The 19978-nt window shown below is 43.5% G+C and overlaps 3 protein-coding genes across 8 annotated transcripts; 2 read left to right on the plus strand and 1 right to left on the minus strand.

The window, feature by feature from the left end:
- The first annotated feature begins 3317 nt into the window (after positions 1-3317).
- On the plus strand, positions 3318-5466 carry sostdc1a (sclerostin domain containing 1a). The gene is made up of 2 exons (XM_061289396.1): positions 3318-3569; positions 4300-5466. Exons 1-2 carry the CDS (start codon positions 3368-3370, stop codon positions 4752-4754), a joined length of 657 nt encoding a protein of 218 aa, XP_061145380.1. The 5' UTR covers positions 3318-3367; the 3' UTR covers positions 4755-5466.
- Positions 5467-6177: 711 nt separating this feature from the next.
- Positions 6178-16276, plus strand: crppa (CDP-L-ribitol pyrophosphorylase A). 4 transcript variants are annotated; one of them, XR_009716008.1, is made up of 11 exons: positions 6178-6514; positions 6995-7268; positions 7330-7479; positions 7948-8052; positions 8600-8645; positions 8723-8826; positions 9404-9481; positions 9594-9686; positions 10054-10167; positions 14572-14699; positions 15870-16276. XR_009716008.1 is itself a non-coding variant. In XM_061289369.1 (10 exons), exons 1-10 carry the CDS (start codon positions 6282-6284, stop codon positions 14587-14589), a joined length of 1215 nt encoding a protein of 404 aa, XP_061145353.1. In that variant the 5' UTR covers positions 6178-6281; the 3' UTR covers positions 14590-16276. The 4 variants fall into 4 exon arrangements, 2 of the variants coding, with proteins under 2 accessions (XP_061145353.1, XP_061145352.1); XR_009716007.1 differs by having other exon boundaries at positions 10054-14699; XM_061289369.1 differs by having other exon boundaries at positions 14572-16276.
- ankmy2a (ankyrin repeat and MYND domain containing 2a) lies at positions 6548-19662 on the minus strand. Of its 3 annotated transcripts, none has more exons than XM_061289383.1 (11): positions 19321-19661; positions 19004-19068; positions 18568-18706; positions 18403-18501; positions 18123-18283; positions 17826-18040; positions 17619-17754; positions 17376-17504; positions 17137-17251; positions 16972-17058; positions 6548-7145 (listed from the first exon to the last, which is right to left on the minus strand). In XM_061289383.1, exons 1-10 carry the CDS (start codon positions 19385-19387, stop codon positions 16991-16993), a joined length of 1194 nt encoding a protein of 397 aa, XP_061145367.1. In that variant the 5' UTR covers positions 19388-19661; the 3' UTR covers positions 6548-7145; positions 16972-16990. The 3 variants fall into 3 exon arrangements, with proteins under 3 accessions (XP_061145367.1, XP_061145368.1, XP_061145366.1); XM_061289384.1 differs by lacking the exon at positions 6548-7145 and adding an exon at positions 9880-10355 and having other exon boundaries at positions 19321-19662; XM_061289382.1 differs by lacking the exon at positions 6548-7145 and having other exon boundaries at positions 16678-17058; positions 19321-19656.
- Positions 19663-19978: the final 316 nt, after the last annotated feature.

Below are 19978 nucleotides of genomic sequence, written 5' to 3' on the forward strand. Positions count from 1 at the left end.
TCAGGCGAGGAAGGAAAAAGCCCTCTCGGGGTTTGAGGGAAAAAAAAAAAAAGGAACCCGCCTTTTTTTGGATGCTTTCCTCGCCGCATCTGCTGCCTTTTTTCGTGACAACAATATATACACACACATGTACACACACCCCTCCACCTGATGCCAACTCTGGAGCCAGGCTTGGCAGAAGAGTTTCATTGGACTCACTGCCCAGCATGCACTTCCATAGAAAGCCATGAAAGTGAGGAACCTCTTCAGAATGTGACAAGTCAGGACGGGGGGAAAGTGCTGGCATGAGTGATAGACCGCGAGCTGAACTGCTGTGCGCCTCCGGGACTCCGCAGCCCCTTCCCCACATGGCCCGTTACGGATATCATGATAGGCTGTGAGAAAACTTCAAAATAAGGCCAACATCCATTTTGTGGCCGCTGGGAACCAAGTGTAAACGCAGCATTGGAGATTCAGATGTATTTTTTTTCATTTACGGTATGCGGCGGCAATCGTATGAAGTACAGAACGGTTGATTTTGATTTGTTTGTGTGCGAGTTGACGCGGTCGCCCTATAAACCTGCCGGCCAATTTTCTGCTCGGCGTTAGGCCTTGTGCGTACAAGCTGTGATTTGTGTACGCGGGGTGCGAAGGGTCTGAAAAAAGATCCGCCGCCTTGTAAACGTTCCAACATGGACGCCCGAGAGAAGGCCGAACTCAGTGTGTGTGTCGTCTAAAGCGAGGTCAAGCGAGGAGCAATAACCCGGCTGACTTCTACGGCTCAATTTAGCAGAGCTTTTTTAACGGGTCGGGTTGTGGTTGGGTGGGTTGGGGAGGGGGGGGGCCTCCCACGCCGCCGTCTCCCCAAGAAAGAGCCTCATTATCAAGTTCGCTCCGTGCCACAGACGACTACGCCCGCCATCTGAAGAATGGGAATCGTAAAATTTCCCCATACCATAAAATAAAACAAAGGCTTTGACTCCGCCCCCCCCAGAGTTTATCGTCCTTTTCGTGCAGCGGCTCGGCGTACTTTTGCCACCGTCTGCAGTACAGCGTGCCGCTGGCTCCCGCTTCGGAAGAATTAGCTCCTCAGACATTACAGCACAGTTTTTTTTTTTTTCTGCTGCAAACGCCACAGGCCCCATCGGGCCTCTTTCCTTCACTCTCTAATTACATTAACTGGGTCCCCAATCTGGCAAGCCGGGGCTTCCAATCTGGCGGCCCGTGCCATTGACGGCTCGCCCCGGTCCAAGCGGGAGGAAATGACCTAAATGCGGCTCTACACCCAGCTGGGCAATGAAGACATGACGGATGTGGAGGGAAGGGAAGGGAGAAGAAAAAAAAGAAGAAGGATTTGTGGGACAACCGGCGGCTTGTGGTCGGGGTAGACAATTTGGGAGGGAAGTTGGATGCACGGGCCACCATCACGGTGACCAAACAACCAATGAGGGGCAAAGGATTATTTTTTTTTAAATGTGCAATCCTCTACGGATAATGGGTGGGGCGGGATGCGCTGGTAAATAATAAAAAAGGGGGGGGGGGGGGGGGTCAAGGCAAGCCCGTTCATGGGAAAGATCATCCAGGATTGGTCTCTGCGGTGTCATTATTACACTGACTTGGGAGAGACTTGGCAGATTTGGTGCTCTAAAACTCCATTTGAAAATCAAACAAAAGCAACAACAACAAACAACTCGTTTGTCAGAAATTCAATTCAGCTAAGCTAGCATTAGCTAGCACTTGAGAAGCTAATTTAAAATCCCCAGGGTAATACAAATATCTGCAGTCAAATAGCCGTGGAAAAAATAGAGGAACTGGAATGTCATAAAGTATGACAAAAAAAAAATGAACAAAAAGCACAATAAATATGTTCTTTTTCATGTATTAGCATCCAGTATATTTTCGCAGGCCAAGGTTCTGACCTCCAATCCCGGAATGTCGTCAGTCACCAAACTATGCGCAAAATCCCGAGTCTAACCCAGACCGGGTCAACTATGCCAACCACTCCACCACGAGGCCCGCGTCTTACCGGGTCCGGACCCTCTGCGGTGAAGCAGAACCCGACACCACTGGCCGCTATACACTTTGTGGACCGCCACAGAACCGCTCAGGACCCCTCGGGACAAGCCACGTGGAGGACAAGGCCAGAAGGTATGAGTAGAAACGATTAAATGTACATAGAGGTAGATTAAATAATATGTCAATGTGGATAAAAACATTATGTATCATATGCATACAGTACATTGCATACAGTTATGCTGACAAATGAATATGCTAGAAAAAAGATGTTATGGTACATTAGAGCACAGGCAACATTAATTTTACGCAAATATGGTAGATTGTAGGCGTAAAGAACATGAAATATGATTTTAAAAAATTGCACATTTAAAGCATATAGAACATAAATGAGGTGCGGTTGGAGCAGTGACAGCAATGGGAGTTGAAGAATGTGGAATTCATTTGGCCCTTAGGAGTTCTCTGGATTTGAAGAAATATTTGGGTGGGAACATTCAGGCGAGATTGGGGGAGAGAGAAATAATATGTACAAATACTGAATATTGCAATTCAAACTCTGCTGTTGTTTGTGTTTCTGTGATGCGTTCATTGCGACTATTTATCATTTGATAACAAACCTAACGCATTTTAATATAATATCATTAAGTAAATATAATTTAGGTGTACTGTACTGAGTGGAGTAGAGCATATATTGTAAAATCCCGAAGACAAAACATCTCTTAAATTGCACAATACTTAATCATTCAAAACATTACTACAAAATTTCTTTGACTTTTTTCTTTATGGTGTCTTCCCTCCGTCGTGAAAAATAAATGATGGTTTCCATAATGGACTTACGACGTATCCATGAGAAGTACAATATCGCCACCTCGTGGACAGAAACTGCCAAAACAACTATAAAAATAAAATAATATAATTGCCCAGCAGGTGTCGCTGTCGTTCCAAAGAAATTAAACATACAAAAAAATAGATAGATATGTAGCTGGGTAGACAATAGCTATGTGGATGAATAGATGGATATTTTCTTATTTAATTATTTTGTGAACTAAATATGTCGTTAAAAAAAAAGTTCATCCTCACTGGACCTTTTGTACTTTTGGAACCTTTGGTTCATAGACTCATAATAAATAATCATAAATATCATAAAAGCCATGCTAATTTACGTTAGCCTTCCCAAGGCGTTTCATGTTAGCATTAGTGCACCTTCATTAATATCGATCAAGTCTGTTATTTTGCTTCTAAAATTAAATCCAACAAGTGGGTGTACTCCAAGATAGTGAAGCACCTTAAAACCCCTCCTCCGTATAAAACCAGCTGCAGCATCCTTCTCTTCATTTCTAACTCTCTCTCTCTCTCCTCCTCCTCTTCTTCCACCATGCACCACAAGTCCTTCTCAACCTCACTGCTTTTCCTTTGCATCCTGCTGAGGAGCAGCCAGGCCCTTAACAACGACGCAACCGAGCATGCGGGAAGCCTCTTCTTTCACGATGGCCCACCCCAGGAGGACGTAAAGCCGGGAAATGTATCCCAGAACCGGGCTCGGGCCGGTGGGAGAGCGGCGGGACAGGACAGAAGCGGTAAGATGAGATGAGTGAGAACCTTGACTCCTAAAATGACTGAATGGTTCAACAAACATGATGGATTTTTTTTTTTGCTTTTTTAAAAGAGATAATGAAAAGATTTTTTTTTTAAATAAGTTTTAAGTCCTTCTAAAAAGCCAACAAAGCACCTGCTTAGGGCGCCTAGACCACTAGAGGTCGCTAAAAACAATTAGTCAACAGATCACAGAATAGTATTTTAAACTGCTAATTAATTTGATAATGCAGTACTAGCAAACACACCACAAGTTCTCTTACTTTAAGTCATGTGAATTTCTAAAAATGGGAAAAATAAAAATGAATTTAAAAAAAACAATTTGAAACCCACTTGGTGATGACATCTCCTGTGGTGAAGTCACTCTCGCTATTCATCAAACGCTGTCACGGAAACGGAGCCATTGTCAGGAAGGCGTGTGATGTTGTCAATGGATGCCGGCTTCAATTACAGCAGGGGACAATTTGTAGCCTGCAGCAAAATTGAGGAAAAAGGAAAACATGACTTTTGTTATAGTTAGCTGCCTGAAGAAGTCCTACTTTTTTTTTTCTAATCGGGCATTGTGGAATCTCAACGACAAATCGTCCCAAACATTTTCCAGCAGACCTACCACGTCAGAGTTTTTATTAATGACAAAGCCATATGGGACTTAAGCAGCCGGGAGAGAGATGACTAAAGTGAGCTGTTGTCTTAAAAACTCAAATGTTCCCTCAGAGCGAAGCCAGATGGGCTGCAGAGAGCTGAGGTCCACCAAGTACATCTCAGACGGCCACTGCACCAGCATCCACCCCATCAAGGAGCTGGTGTGCGCCGGCGAGTGTCTCCCGGCTCAGATGCTTCACAACTGGATCGGCGGAGCCCGGCAGTACAAAAAATTCCGGACTCGCCACAGCGCGGCTAACAGCAGCGGCCAGGACTGGCGTTGCGTCAACGATAAAACCCGTACTCAGCGCATCCGGCTGCAGTGCCAGGACGGCAGCAGCAGAACGTACAAAATCACCGTGGTCACCTCCTGTAAGTGCAAGAGGTTCTCCAGGCAGCACAACGAGTCGGGGAATAAGTTCGGGCCTCTGACGCCAACCCAGACGCTAATCCCGCTCAAGTCCAAGAGCAGGAAGGTGATGGGAAAGAAGCACATGAGCCAAAATTGGCACCAGACTGCACCATGAGGAGTGGAGGCTTTGAGGCCTTGCCAATAGATTCTTTCATCATGTTTGTAAACAACAGGTGGCAGAATGCAAGTGACATGAACTGACAAAAAATTGGGGATTCTCCAAAAGGCTAAGGTTATAAGAAAAATCAAACAATTGTCACCAGTCTGCTAAAGCCTTCGCCACCTGGAAGTACACAAAAGGTCATGATGAAAAAGTCTATGTGGATTACGGCGTCGCTCAAAAGGCTGGACTTGATTTATGCCGAACTGGAGGAGATCTAAGGATTTCCTTGCCATTTAAATAATGTGAACAGAAATTGTATTGAGAGAAACATGCATTGTCCTATGTAGTCATGTGTTTTTGCTGTCCAACACCAGTAAAAGAATAAGGTTGCAAAATTCCAGGAATTTGGAAACTTTCGACAATAATTCATGTGAATTCACAGGTATTTAAAGGATGGGAATCTTGCATGGATGTCCGCGTATGACAAAACAAAATGTTCATAAATATGATCCTTATTTCCCAGTATAGAATATTTCCAAGTTTCTCCATCTTAAATTCCAATGGAAATATACCATTTATTTTCCACCTGTTTAAACCACACTTTGTGTATATGTTAAAATTGGACTTTTCTTTCTCATTTTGTTTTTCCCTCCTACAACCGTGTGTATAAAAATAAGGATGTAATATATTCCATGTGGCTGTAATGTGTAGAAAAGCTTTGCCAATAAAGTTTTCAAACAGAAAATGAAAGTCAGATTGATTATCCCAAACACATATGTAAATTACGTAATGCATTCCAAACAGAAAAGAACAAAGTTAAATGAGTCAGGTCCATGGTTAACTCATTAGTCAATTTAAGATTTCTACCATCTCGTGAGAGTTCTGCTATGCATAATATTACAGAATGGTCATTCATTGTTAACAATAATAATAATAATTATTATCATATAATTGTTCATATTCCAAGTCAAACAGTAAATATCATCAGCCAAGACTAAAAGGTCATTTTTGACAGACAAGCGTCCAAACATCTCGCGAGATGTACGTAATATGACCGAAATCTCGCGAGAACATCCGCCAATCCGCTTTGTGTGTATAGTGTAAAGTTCCCTGAATTCACCTCATTTTAAGCGGAAATCATACATTTTTGTTGCTACTAACTAAATTTTCTAGTTTATTTATCCACAGCTCTTACTCTAGCTTTCTTCTAAAGTACCGGATATATTTTTGGTCCTGTTGAATTCTAGATTTAAGTCATTCTATGCTGATTTTACGCAATAAGATAATTTTATTTGAATATATCAGTACTTATTACACAAAGGAAACAAATATATGATTGACATACATAAATATAGAGCAGCAAGAAGATACATATAAAGTAGCGTACTAATATTTTGAGACCCGAACTACTTTTATTTTGAATGTGTAGGGCGGAAGTAAAATGTTGCGCTGAAATTCAAGCTCCACAATCATCCAAGTTAGAAATACATCCATACCTCTTCTAACAGGAATTTTGTATCGTGATATTCCACCCAGGAAATGATGGACGATCCCCGCAAAGAATCGGACCGGCCCGCCCATCCTGAGACTTTCCTTTCCAGCCAACCCGAGAAGAACAATCTCGGAGCGGTCACATTTGGCGTAGACTTCCCGGTGTGTGTGGTTCTTCCTGCTGGAGGTAGCGGAGAGAGAACCGGACTGCAAACACCCAAACAGTTCTGCTTGCTACTTGGCCGACCGCTCATAAGCTACACCATTCAGGCTTTTGAGAGGTTTGCATACATTTTTAAAAATGAGAAAGTTCGTTCGTATGTCGGTGTATTAAACGGTGCAAGTCGAGTCAGTGGTTCATAACTCACGCTAAACACTGGGATTACAATATTTGTGCAGAAATATGACTGTTTTACGATTTAAAAAAAATTCCAGGTCATGGCTGTGGCGTAGCTTTGCCAAAATATTGCCAAGAATCAAAAATTGCATGCGCATTTGTGCAGACATGTTGCCATGCTGCATGTGTCTGTTATGCGACCAGCCTTAACCCCGCCCCTATTTCTATCTGGGCCAATGACGAGACGAGTTTTTGTTAGATTGACAACCAACTGCTCCCATTATAAAATTATTATCAGAAGCTAATGCTGCTAATTATTGAGTTAAGATTAGGGACACATTTGAAAGGGGGATTCGATTTTAGCCATCTCAGGAGGCAGTTAAACGTCAAAACAGAGATGGGTGAAAATGGGATGTCCTCGCAGGGTATCATGGATCCGCAGCATCGTGGTTGTCGTGGCCCAAGAAAACATGGACCTGATGACGGACATCGTTGGGCGCTTCCAGCACACCAAAGTTCGGGTGGTGGCGGGCGGCTGCGCGCGTCACAGGTCCATTTGTAATGGAGTCATGGCTCTAAGTGAGGAAAAGGAGGAAGAGATGCAGGAGAACAAGGTTGTCATCATCCATGATGCTGTGCGGCCGTTTGTGGAGGAGGACTTCCTGTATCAAATAACCATGGCCGCCCGGGAACATGGCGTGAGTAGATTTGTATGACCAGGGATGCAGATTGGTAAATGTTTTCCTCTAACTGCCCCAGGCATCGGGGGCCATCCGACCGCTCGTCTCCACGGTGATCGCCACCACGTCAGAGGGCTTCCTGGACCACTCGCTAGAGCGAGCTAAGTACAGAGCCAGCGAGATGCCTCAGGCCTTCAAGTACAACATCATCCATAGAGCCTATCAGAGAGTACGTAGACTGTGCAGTTTTTTTTACGGTGGGTCATATTAAAGCCCCCGAGCCGTATTTTGCGCACCCCAGGAGAGACTTTAGACTCTTGGGTGGAAAATATCATGAAGAAAAGTGAATGGCGCCAATGTTGATGTTTTCATTGTGTTCGTCTGATGACGACAGTGGGATGAAAGGCGGCAGATTAGCCAGACGCTTTGGTGAAATATCAGCAGAGTGTTTTCACAAGACAACGGGATGATGCACGAGCAGACATTATTTTGCCGCTGCTTTGAATTTGAGTGCTGTGTGATTTAATGCCTTTAAATATTTGGCCGCTTTCTCTTTTTTGCCTGGGTCACTTTGTAAAACTCGTTTCAAACTCCAGATGAAAAAACTCGCACACTTTTTTAACACGATTATTAAAGAACTCAAGTATTCTGATTTAAAAATAAAATGAAGCGTCAATTATTTTGGTTCCCTCCTCAGTGTACCGAGGCCGATTTTGACTTTGGTACCGAGTGTCTCCATCTGGTGCTGCGGTACTGCGCCACTAACGCCAAACTCATCGAAGGCCCGCCCACGTTATGGAAGGTGACTTGCTCGCGTTAATTTCCAATTTAGCGAGTTAGTAAAAGGCTTTAATTTGATATACCGTATTTTCCGCACTATAAGGCGCACCTAAGAACCTTCAATTTTCTCAAAAGCGGACAGTGCGCCTTATAATCAGCTGCGCCTTATATATGGACCAATATTGAGCCACTACAGCAGGCGTGTCCAAAGTCCGGCCCACGGGCCAAATGTATACATCTTATATATGGACAAAGTTTTAAAATAGGCCATTTGTTGAAGGTGCGCCTTATCATCCGGTGCGCCTTATATATGGACTAAGTTTTAAAATGGGCCATTCATTGAAGGTGCGCTTTATAATCCGGTGCGCCATATACTGCAGAAAATACGGTAATTTGGCTTCTTTCTACTTCTTTTTGAACAAATATGAGTTTATTATTAAGGGGAAAATTATAATGCAACATTCTTTTTTATGTTCTATTGAGTTATCATTTTCTGTATTTTACTTTTTTTCTTGTATTTCCCTTTTTTTTTTTTAATGTTCGAAATAAAACATTCATACTGAATTCAGGTCACCTACAAACGAGACTTGGCCGCTGCGGAGTCTGTCGTCAAAGGTGAGCTCCGTCCTCTTTTATTTTATTTTCCAAATTTGGAGAAGCTTTAATTTGCTGTACTCACGTTGTCCTTCCAGACACGCTATCTCAATCGGCCTGCGTGATCACAGACGGATGTTCGCATGCGAGCCGGCTGGCCGACTCCCTCCACGAGGCCTTTTGCAACCTCGAAATTCAAATCGTACGTAAACGGGATCCACCGACATGTCCGTGTCGCACGCGTGTAACGGGAGCATCATGTTAACATGAGCGTCATCCGGGTGGTCCGCTAGCGAAACAACCGGGCCTGTCTGTGGTCGCACAAGTAATGAAGTGTGACTGTACGCATGCGGGAAAAGCACATGGCCGTCACATTTGCTGAACCGGACCGCACTTTTGTTTGAGTAATTGTGGTACGGGCGGCCTTTGTTGCTCAGCTAGCTCATGTTACCGGCAAACAGACAGAAGTCACATGATTTAAACCAGTTGGATTAAAGTTAGCGGTTCCGACTGGACAAGAGCTGAAAAAAAAAAAAAGAATTTTGCTTTCGGACAGGAGTTTTCCATTTTAGTTGGCGTTATCCAGACGTGAGAATGACCGTGCCAGATGTTGAGTGCTTTTACTCGGTGTTTATTTGCCGAGGGGCGCGAAGGACCGCTGACATCCTCTTCGCTCGTCACGCGTTTCCTTCGCCAAGGCCAAACAGAACGCAAAGAATTAAACGGGTGACAAAAACAGCTCGAGATGTTTCTATGGATGAAAACACTCTGCCTTCCAGAAGCTGAACATCATCCCAGATGTGACGGGAGACAACGTCAGGTATCTGCTCAAGGCCTGGAACTTCATCCAATTTTCTGTACGTTTACATTTTTGCGTCTTCTAACAAATGTATTATTTGGCTGCTTAACACTGAACAATCACATTTGCTCTTAATGATATTAGCTTTATTTTTATTTTATTTTCTCCAGAGGAATGTTTCTGATTTGGCTAAAGTGGAGACCACGTTCGCAGCAGTGGAGAGAAGCGGACAAACGCTTCTTCACCCAGTGGTTGTCATTTTGGTGAGTACCGTAATTTTCGGACTATAAGTCGCACCGGAGTGTAAGTCGCACCAGCCATAAAATGCCCAAAAAAGTGAAAAAACAACATATATATGTATATAAGTCACTCCTGAGCATAAGTCGCCCCCCCACCCAAACTATGAAAAAAAACGCGATTTATAGTCCAAAAATTACGGTAGGTATTTTTCACAGCTTTGGTCAGATGTTAGCAATCGGAGAAAAATGTTGGTGCCACAGAGGCCTCCTGGTTGAGGTTCAAATGTTTTGTCTGAAATAATTTGATTGAAATGAAAGAGGTGTTTCAAGTCATGGAGTTTGGGTGGGTACCAGAGGTGGAATACATTTTTATTTTTATTTTTTTTAACAGGTCCATCTAAGCACTCCGGAATGGGCGGCCGAACCGACAACCTTTGCAGAGTTAGCATTAGCAGCTAAGCGCCGAAATATTCTCTTGTACGGCGTCCATGTGCAGCAGTCAAAGGTAAAGCTTTCATGTCTGACTTTCCTCATTGCTCCTGAGCAATTTTTTTTTTTTAAAGAGCAGCCAAACTAAACAGCTCTTTTGTACATGATTTATTTTGCTGTGTCTTTTCTAGATTGAATGCCTGTCGCTGTTTTTTATCAACGTCTTGGCGTTATCATTCTTAGGTCCAAAACAAATCACGTACCCTGGAATTAAAAGATAATTCAGTTTCTGAAGACAGTTTGAATTAGCAACATGAAGTTTGGTGGGTATGTTTATCATGGGGAGACCCACAAAAAAAAAAAAAAAGTGTCAAGAAGGAATGCAGGAATGTTTTGGTTCGAAGCAGCCATTTTTTAAGGTTCTTTAAAAGCGAATCCATGCGATAACCCCGTAAGCAAGCAGTCGAGGAAGACGTCGGCTCACTTGAAAGTACTTTGACCTCAACATATGTCGTGAGAATGATCGGAAATCATGCGGTCGACCTCAGATCTCAAAGTCATCGCTTAGTAATTATGGCGGAGTTATCGGACCGCGAGCTTCACATCAAGTCGAATCGGGACCTTTTTGGGGCGCGGGATGTATGTTCAAAGACAGGCTTTGACAGTAGGACAAATGAGGCTGATCTGTCTTCATAAATCAAAACTGCTGCGTGACTCAAAGTGACATATTTTGCCCCCCCCCCCAAAAAAACGACAAGATGAAGAAGTTGTCTTCTCTGTGCTCACATCTGCCTTTGATTTGACAATCACGTTGGACGTTACGGTTTCCTTCTCAATTATAGAGACAAGGGAATCCATGGAGCAAAATACAGATTGGGATAAATCTCAATCTTTTATTATTTCAAAGAGATCATTTTTTCCAGAAGTACTGGCTGTGTCCATGGGGCAATAATCGCAATTTTCCAGAGAGCACAGAAGAAAACTGGTCAAGAAGATTTTGAGCTTTAAGTCCCCACTTAATACCTCTGCCAGGGTGCTTTGGTTTGCGGGTCAATTTGCAGCACACTTGCGCCTCGGTCCAAAAATCAAGACATGACTTGGCCTTGGAGGAGGTCTTCCGTTCATATTAATTATAGGGTGACGTTTTGTGTTAATTTCCCGTCCAGTCTGGTTTCATATGAAAAAGACATTTGGAGAAGAGAACATGGCAAGTTGATGATGACGTTTGATGGGCTTCTCAAGTGTTATACCATCATCTCATCTCAATTTGGAGGAGTTTGAAGAAGTTGCGATCGCACTTGGCCGCCATTTTGAGAGTTTTGAGTCAAGAACCGATCGGAGTTAAGCAAACCATGTCTCTCTGAGGACACTAGGCGTGAAATCTGTAAGCCTTCTACTCTGACAACAGATCCCTCACCTAAAAAAGTCACACCCTGTTGTGAAAACAGGGGCGATATGTGTCACAGGATCCCTCCCCCTTGCGTTCAGTCCCTCTCGCCCTTGTCACCTTCTGAAAAGACACTTGTCAGTCTGATGTCAGACTGATGTATGGCTCTTGTAATCAACGCACTGAGAGCCCTGATGTTTACCCTAGCCCGTATTTCCTCTCCGGCCGGGAAATCCTAAACCTGAGAGGAGATTAGCGAGGGGGGGGGGAGAAAAGAGCAACGGAGAATGGAGACCAGGTCGGGTGAAAGACACTCTATTATCCCGGACCTGTTCACATCAAGGTCTGAAAGGCAGACAGGTGAAACCTGATCCAAGCCAAAGAATCTTTAAGCACCACAACCTCGGAGTTGCTGCCTGGTTTGGGTCAAGGGAGATTAGGGACAACTGGTGTCTCGGTGGTTTCAGCACACTCTTCACTAAATCCCTCCAGTTGTCCACCACGTGTCATGAACTTCCGGCGTTCAATGGCGAGGAAGTTTTATCGAAACCGCAAACATGTTTTTGAAGGGTATCCCCACCCCCAACCAGAGCAGGAATTGAAGGGATGTTGGTGTCTTCAGACCGAAGTGGTACGTGAACCATGAGGAACATATTCATGGTATCAAGATGGATCTTCCAGGCTCTTCTCTGAACGAGACATCTCCAGATGTGTGAAACCCGAGCGCCTCAAGTTGGCTCCAGGAAGGGTTCATACCAGACTGTGTTTGCTCAGCTTTGATATGTCAGATTAAAAAGATGGAACTGGATTTAGGCATTAGAACAGACAAGTGGAAAATCGGGTTCCAAAAGTGGAGTGTCGTGACATTTCTGTATGTTCCTACTCTTTCTGACCACCCAGAGACTTTTTCCTGATGTTCCTCACTTGTCAAGAATGCTCACCTTCCTCTTTTATTTGCAATTCTAACAGCCGAGAAGGGAAAATAACATCTCCGCATGTTTGTTCAGACAAAACTCAAATGCAACCAGATGCCAATCTGTCTAGATTTGATTGGATCTGCAGCTAGGTCAACACCAAAAACCGCTAACACAACATCACGCCGTAGTGGCAATCCTGATGACTACTTGCCACCCAACATGGTTTCCATCAAGGAAACTTCTAATTCCCTATATGTTTAAGAATACCTCATCGTGAAGACACAAGTACGGTAATAGGCCAAGTGGATTGCTTTAGTGGTTAGCTACCACGGTTCACCTGTTCTCGCATACCTTCCGCAGTTGAGTGTTTCGGCTGTTGTGATGTGATAAAAGTACAGGAACTAAAAGTCAGGTCATTTGAGAGTGTCTTGCATTCTGAATTGTCACTTCATCCATCACACTCTTGGCCTGCATGTTTCTGTATGGCCTCAACTAAACATCCAGCGGTTCTGCTCCTTGTTGAGAGGTATGCCCGTCAAAGTTCATACGTCTAGTCTGTACGTTCAACGTGATGAACGAACTGCTAAGTTGAAGTACAAACTTCAAAAGATCTTTCGTGAAAGGCTTTTTTTGAAATCAAAACTGGAATTACAGTAAGTCCCTTCAACCATGTCGTGTCAAAATCCGGCCTCGGTTATAATAAAAGCAGACTTCACTTCTTCCATTGACATCCGACGATGAACAAGGCCTAACAAACCGACATCCTGCCAGTCGAATCTCGTACAAAGCCAACATTTTTATTTGCCAGTGGAAATTTCCAAGCGTCATAAATGACGCGTTCAACACCAAATCGAAAGCCTCCATCCGTCAGAGATTCCGATCGCTGCTTACGAGGAAGTTCCGTCTTATTCCAAATGGCAGCCTCCGAAACGAGCCACCAAGCGGGGAAGGAGAACCCCTTTTGATGGACTTGTGTACACATGGCTTTGACTATTCCGACGAAGAGCCCGATAGGGATCAGATACTGTATATATAGAACTGTCAGGGCCTGTGGAAAGCGGTTTTCCAGACGTAAATCAGCCTTGGCATTAATGCGACTGCGACTGAAGGTTTTGAATTCCTTATCTTTGTAAATCATCTCATCAAGGGATTGGCTGAGCTGTGTGTGACACGCATGAACTCTAAACCTCGTTTTTCTCTCTAAGCCTTAAACTATCCGTGGTTGCTTGGGCACGAGATCTCCAGGCATACTGTATTTCCTTAGGGTTAGGGTTGGGGTTGGGGGGGCTTAGACATATACAATGCGGGAGCGAGGTATGGTGGCACCGAACTCAATCGATGCGCAACTGTCCCACTGTCAAACGTAAAGATACGAAGATGTTGGATTGAATTTAAAGAGGCCGTAAAGGCTTTGTCAATATAATTCCTAGGCCCCACCGTTTGGGCATCCCGCCAATGGTTTTGGTGAGCTGTTATTTAATTGGGACTCTTGGCTGGTCATGAAGGGGAAGAAGCTAAGTGGGAAACCTTGGGAGAGTGTCACTGGCTGACTTCTTAATTACCCAAAGAGACCTTTTGGGACTTGAAAGCGTCCATTGCGTTGGTGGCATTCGAGGAGAGGGGCGACCACTCGCTGTGTGGTCGACCACCCCCTCCACACAACTTTGCCTTTCAAGAGCTGTCGCCTTGTGGCGAGCCAAAGTCGTCCATGATTGAAGTCTCATTGGTTAAAAAGTTGCAGTGTGGTGACATCAATAACAATAACAAGACCCTTTGCTTGTGTTTATGTATATGCCGCACATGGGAATGGTTTCGCTTTTAAGCTCGTGCCCAATCTTCCATCTAGAGAATATTAAAACAATGCTGTCACCTCATTTGGCAAAAAATAGGCTATGCTCGGTTTCTTCAGCGAAAGATTTTTTTTTGTTGTTGTTGCGTGCTCGGTCTGTTTGCTGCTTTGTATAAGTTAGCAGATGTTTTAAGTTATAATTACCACATCGTCTATTCGAATTTATGCTATGCAAATTTTTTTGCTTCTCATGGTGGAAAAGTCACATGTTAAGAGAAAGGACATCAAAAAAAAAAGATTGGATTAGTCCATAATGGACATGGCAGGGGATGAGCGGAAAATGTTCTGGTGCTGAGTTTATTCTAACACGCGGTCACACTCCTTCAGATCCACGCCAGTCAGTGATGACACTTCTGGCTCGGGACTCCGTGAAGTGAGGCTGTGTCGTGGCGGAAAGTACGGGAGTCTGGTAAAAACTGGAATCCAAATCTCATAACGTGGCTGGCTCTAAACAGGTGAGGCGTTTAGCCTTGAGCGCTTACTTTGCGGTTTCATCACGAGGATTTACAAAATAACTGTTTGGCTTGTGATGAAGACCCGCTAATCCCACCGAGGATCACGTTCCCCCCCCCCCCCCCCCTTATTCCACGTCAGGAGTGGTACCCCCATCTCTCTGCCATCCACTTTTAGTCCCTTTGATGCCTCACTCGCTGTTGTTTAGTAATTCTACCCTGAAGATCCCATTTTGGAAACGGACCGCTTGGTATTTACGTGCCACCGTGCAAACGACGACTTGATTCAATAAGGATTCACTTTGAAGCTTGGTTCAAAGACTCCCTGCCGATCTGAAGTGGACGGAATTGAACGCAGAGTATAGATTCTCTGATCCTCCTTGGTGATCTTTGGTTTTTTTGTCTTCTGTCATCTGCAAATGACTCTTTAAGATGAGCGTTGACAAGAATAGCCGAAGCTAGCGGGGCTAACTGCTAGCTAGATGATTTTTGAGCATCTCGTCTGCTGAATTCTCAGCACTTTAATATCTCTAAATGTCAAGGACTGAAATTTATTGCTTGCAATTAAACTAACTCTTTTTGGTGTTTTTGGGGGGGGGGGGGTAATCAGGTACTGTGACCTCCTTCCCTGGTTGTGATTAGAGACTGCTTCGTGTCATTATCCACGGTCAAGCCAGATTATACGCTTGGCAATCACACCTTGTCACATGCACCTTAGTTGAAGCCTCATCTGTCCGAACCTTCAAAACAAACAAGATGTTTGGTCAAACTTTGACACTGCGCCGTTGACCGAGTAAGGTTTGTGTTTCATCAAACTAAAATGGCTGCTTCAAAATAAAATGTCAGACATCCTGTGGTCAGGTTCAAAGTTCAATAAAAACCTAATGGGAAGAAGAAGAAAAAATGAACCACAAAAGACTTTGGTGACCGATTGTGTCGAGATGTGAAAATTTGAAAACAACAAAGCGTCTTCATTTGGTTGAAAATTGTTCTCATGTGTCGGAGGAAGAAAAGAACACGCAAGGCACGCAAACTAAAGCAGATCATTATCATTAATCACAACAATGAACTAATCATTACATTAGTCCAGTCATTCAATCATCACCCTAAATTGGTGGATTCATCTATTAGTCCAATGGTTCAAGTATCAACAATTTTATTTTTCTTTCCCAGGATGCCGAGCGCTGGGAAAGATCTTTCCCAAAAGTGGCCGAGCTGACGTCAGCTTTGATTCGAGAGCGGAGCGAGGCTTTGGTGGGACAACTTCTACAAGCGTGACGAGCGAAAAAATCTTTTCGGGTCGGCTCCACATTTAAAGCGAGTGGGAAGCGCAAACTGTCACTCATCTCCTAAGCACGCCTCCACATCTTGATAGGAGCGTTTTTTCACCATGATTAATAAATTGACTTGGACATGTGGAATTGCCGGAATGTCCCTTTAATGCTCTCCAGACTAATGCTTTTCTTTCATTGTATGATGCATGTTGAGAGAGAAAAAAAAAAATCTACATGTGCTTTGCATTTTTACATTACAGTATTCTATCCACAAAATAAAGCAGTGTATGGTTTATATATATTTTTTATTTTGTCAACATTTTTAAATAAAATTAAAATGTTTTAGATATGTTCTTACATCTATTTTTAAGAGCAAATCATGGTTTAGAAAAAGTAAGCATTTTAAAGTCGTTTACATATTTATAAAGATGGAATAAAAGTGAAATCGTTAACAAAAATTTTTTTACGTATTGTCAAATTTCTAATAAACAGTGTTGGTAATTAAAAGTTGATTTATTAGAATTTTGTCCTTTCTACAGACCTGCACTTAGTGAATTTTTAGTGAAACGCTGCTCTCTGGCAGGACTAAAATGGTCATTGCAACTATGTATAGTTAGTTGATTGTCGAGGAAGTAACCCAACACGCGTCCCACAGAAAAAAAAAAAAAGATAATAAATATAAAGAAAAAATGTCTATACTCCAGAACTCACCTCACCAAGTTCATGGACCTTAAGTCTTGTTTATTAAGTGAAACCTGACGCAACACTAATAAATGCACATACAGTACGACACTGTTATAAATATTGCACAATGTACATATTTTGTAGAGTCGTGGTTCTCCCGAGTTTGTCCCTTTTTTTTTTTTTGTCTCTGCTCCACTCAAGACTGACTCAGAGTTTCTCAGCGGACATAATGGATGCAACGACCTCAAAATGTCCGCCGGAGCCTCAAGTTTGGATTTGTTGTGTTCAACGAGTGTCGTGTTTTGTTGCGTACACACTTGTTTGGGTGTCCTCGGTCTAGCTGTTGGTGTCCACGTTAAGCTGCTTCATGGACTCGGAGGCCTCCTCGATTGCTTCACTCTCCTCTAAAATGCAACACAAATATTATTATTGTGTACAATAGCCATCAACTTTGTGTCTTTTCGTAAATCGATGAGACCAACCGGCGACTTGATTGCTTTGGGCTTGGTGCTGCTCTCGCTGCTCTTGAAGCTTCTTGCAGACTTTCTTGTGTGTGAACCAGTGCAACTTTTGACACGCTTGGCCGCAGTAGATCACCTGGTGGACAAAAAAAATGTTAGAAAGATTCAATAAATGTCACACGAAATATTGTCACCTCAATAATGTGGGATATGATGACACTGTTTGTCGTGAGATATCCAAGATAGCAATGAGCACTCACCATTTTACAAATGGAGCATCTTTTCTGGGCTCCTTTGTCTCCGCACGTGGTGCAGAAATCTGCGTCCATGAAGCCGACTTGCCCTGTGATGGCCTGGGTCAGCACCGATAGAGCTGTGGGGTCATTGCCCTGAAAATAATCTGGGTTTAAATGACTTGAAATAACATTTAATCGTGTTTCTAAAGAAGAAAACCACTTTGTTGTCAAAAAGTATGACGCAAAGAAATATGATGGTGAACTCACGATGGCGACGGGGGCGATGCTGCGCACCAGCTGCTGCAGCAGCGTGGCGTCGCAGTAGGGGAACTTGCGCACGCATTCGCGGATGAACTTTTCCTGGTACACCGGGAAGCCGTCGCTTTCTCGGCCTTTCAGAAGACTACGAGGGGGAAAACAAAAAGTCGCTTTTTAACACTGCAGGGAAAACATAATAAATCAGGGTCGCCGAACCTCTTGATGAGTCCGTCCAGCTGGTCGTCGCGTTCGCCGAGGAAGGAGGCGCACTTGGCCAGCACGCAGCTGATGTAGTGCATCTTCATGGCTAGCACTTCGTTCATGTCTCGCTGCTTTATGCACTTCTCGCAGATGAGCTCCATCACTCGACGACACTTGTCCAGGGCTGAGGGCGAGGCCAGCAAAGGGTTCTCCTTCACCAGCAGGACCATCTGACGCCAGAAATGATGGCATGACGAGAGGCTGATGTGTCTCGCTTCACTTGCTAAGAAGTTAATCACGCTGTCTCGCTACCTTAACAGGGTTGAGGTTGGTCGTCATGATGATCTTGTGTAAGGGTCCAGCTAGCTTAGGCGGTAATTTGGGTTCCTTCTCCAGACCCTGAACTTTGGTGTAGTAGTCAAGTCGGGCACGAGAAAAGAAGTTGTTAATCACCGTCACGCAGTCGTGTTGACCTGGAAGACAAGAGGATTCAAATCAGTTGTAAAATTTTGATAAATATATCAGAAGTTGCCTGACTCGAAACTAAGAAAACTTGTAACTTGAAAAAAATAAATGGTGAGTCGGCACGTACCAACAAAGGCGGCCATCTGTGCTGCGGTCCTGCCGACAGAGTTGACCACGTCCGTCTCAGCCCCAGCGTCCAACATCATCCACGTGATGTCCGTCTTCCCTGTGAGCACAAACAAAAACGACCGTGGTTGGCGTGGCGCATACATTTCACCTTTTTAGGACCAACCTGAGAGTCCGGCGAACATGAGCGCGGTGTATCCGTGCTCGTGGTGGTTGCAGTTGACGTCGGCGCCGAGCCTCAGGAGCAGCTTGCACATGTCGGCTTTGCCCTTGTAGGCGGCGTGCATCAAAGGCGTCATGCCGTACTGAAACAAGATGAGAAAACATGCTTCCAACATCTGACTTTGACACGGGTATAGAGATTGAAAAAGGAAGTGAAGGGTTCTTCTACTCCTCCTTGAAGGCTCCTTGTCACATGCGTATTGCTCACAGAAAACAAAGACAAGGCCAAAGTGTTATTTTCCCACAAAATAAGATGGAGGCTTGATTATCCAACACTGCTATGTACTTTGGTTTCAGTCAGCAATAATGGTGCCTAATAATTGTAAACTCAAAAGATTAGGCTTATTACAGCTGTGAAATGTCAAATGAAATATTCTTACGTCATCCAAGCAGTTGACTCGGACATCTTTGCAGCCCAGAAGTCTGGAAGCCTCTTGGACATTTCCTGCAATTCATAAAAGGTGAATAATATAAATTAAAAGTGTTGTTGAAGTTATGAAGCGAAATAAGACAGAATGCTAAATGGACTCGAAAGCTCCACGTAACGCAATAAACTACAACCATAACTATAACTACAAACGCTACAACGTCAATAAAAAATACAAATTAAAAGTTTATAATAGAGGATTTGGTGTGGCGTATCATACAAGCTAACTAGTGTTAGCCACATTGCATTGCATTGTGGGGGATTACTTACCTGTCGAAATAACGTCAAACAACTCCTTTTCACTAGGGGACAAGTCTCCTTTCTTGGCCGCGGACATTTTGGCGATGTACAATGGCGAGAGCACTCAAATAACTCGAAACGACGAACTCCTGGTTGTTTGAAAATATGAACACGGTGCCTCGGTAGATGGTCGGGCATGGGTAGCAAGACTAGCTCAGCTGTTGCTGTCAGGGAATGTACCATCATTTATTCACAGCGGGGGGAATACAATTAATCTGGGTTTACTATACAGCTATATAACGGACAGAAAATGACATAAATTATTAATATTTTGTCAAACTTAATTTGAAAAATCTAGATATACTCCACTACGTCGTTGAAATGTTAGTTTAATCGCATTTTGATCGGATGTGCGTCCCCTGCTTTTTCGATGAACTACTCACGCCCATCCATGACGTTCCAGAAAGTTCATTCAATGAGCGCAGGTGAGACGTTCAATGAAAAAGAGATTTTATAAATCTGGAAAAAAATATAAATATATTATAAAAAATAAATATAAATATATAAAAAAATATTCAGGAATGATATTGACCTAAAATGACCACAAATACATTTTGGGGTTGGAAGTGCACTTGCATTTCAAATAATTTCCTTAACTCAAGAATAAAAAAGTACTTATGTATCTTGA

This window comes from Syngnathus typhle, linkage group LG10 (genome assembly GCF_033458585.1).
Source record: "Syngnathus typhle isolate RoL2023-S1 ecotype Sweden linkage group LG10, RoL_Styp_1.0, whole genome shotgun sequence".
Lineage (NCBI taxonomy): Eukaryota > Metazoa > Chordata > Actinopteri > Syngnathiformes > Syngnathidae > Syngnathus > Syngnathus typhle.

Coding starts and splice junctions, on each gene's coding strand:
- sostdc1a (XM_061289396.1), top strand. CDS start 3,368: ATGCACCACAAGTCCTTCTCAACCTCACTGCTTTTCCTTTGCATCCTG. Junction 3,570..4,299: donor GGCGGGACAGGACAGAAGCG/GTAAGATGAGAT, acceptor ATGTTCCCTCAG/AGCGAAGCCAGATGGGCTGC.
- ankmy2a (XM_061289383.1), bottom strand. CDS start 19,387: ATGTCCGCGGCCAAGAAAGGAGACTTGTCCCCTAGTGAAAAGGAGTTG. Junction 18,707..19,003: donor GAGTCAACTGCTTGGATGAC/GTAAGAATATTT, acceptor ATCTTGTTTCAG/TACGGCATGACGCCTTTGAT. Junction 18,041..18,122: donor CCAACCTCAACCCTGTTAAG/GTAGCGAGACAG, acceptor TTCTGGCGTCAG/ATGGTCCTGCTGGTGAAGGA.
- crppa (XM_061289368.1), top strand. CDS start 6,282: ATGATGGACGATCCCCGCAAAGAATCGGACCGGCCCGCCCATCCTGAG. Junction 9,687..10,053: donor ACCCAGTGGTTGTCATTTTG/GTGAGTACCGTA, acceptor TTTTTTTAACAG/GTCCATCTAAGCACTCCGGA. Junction 10,168..15,869: donor TCCATGTGCAGCAGTCAAAG/GTAAAGCTTTCA, acceptor TTTCTTTCCCAG/GATGCCGAGCGCTGGGAAAG.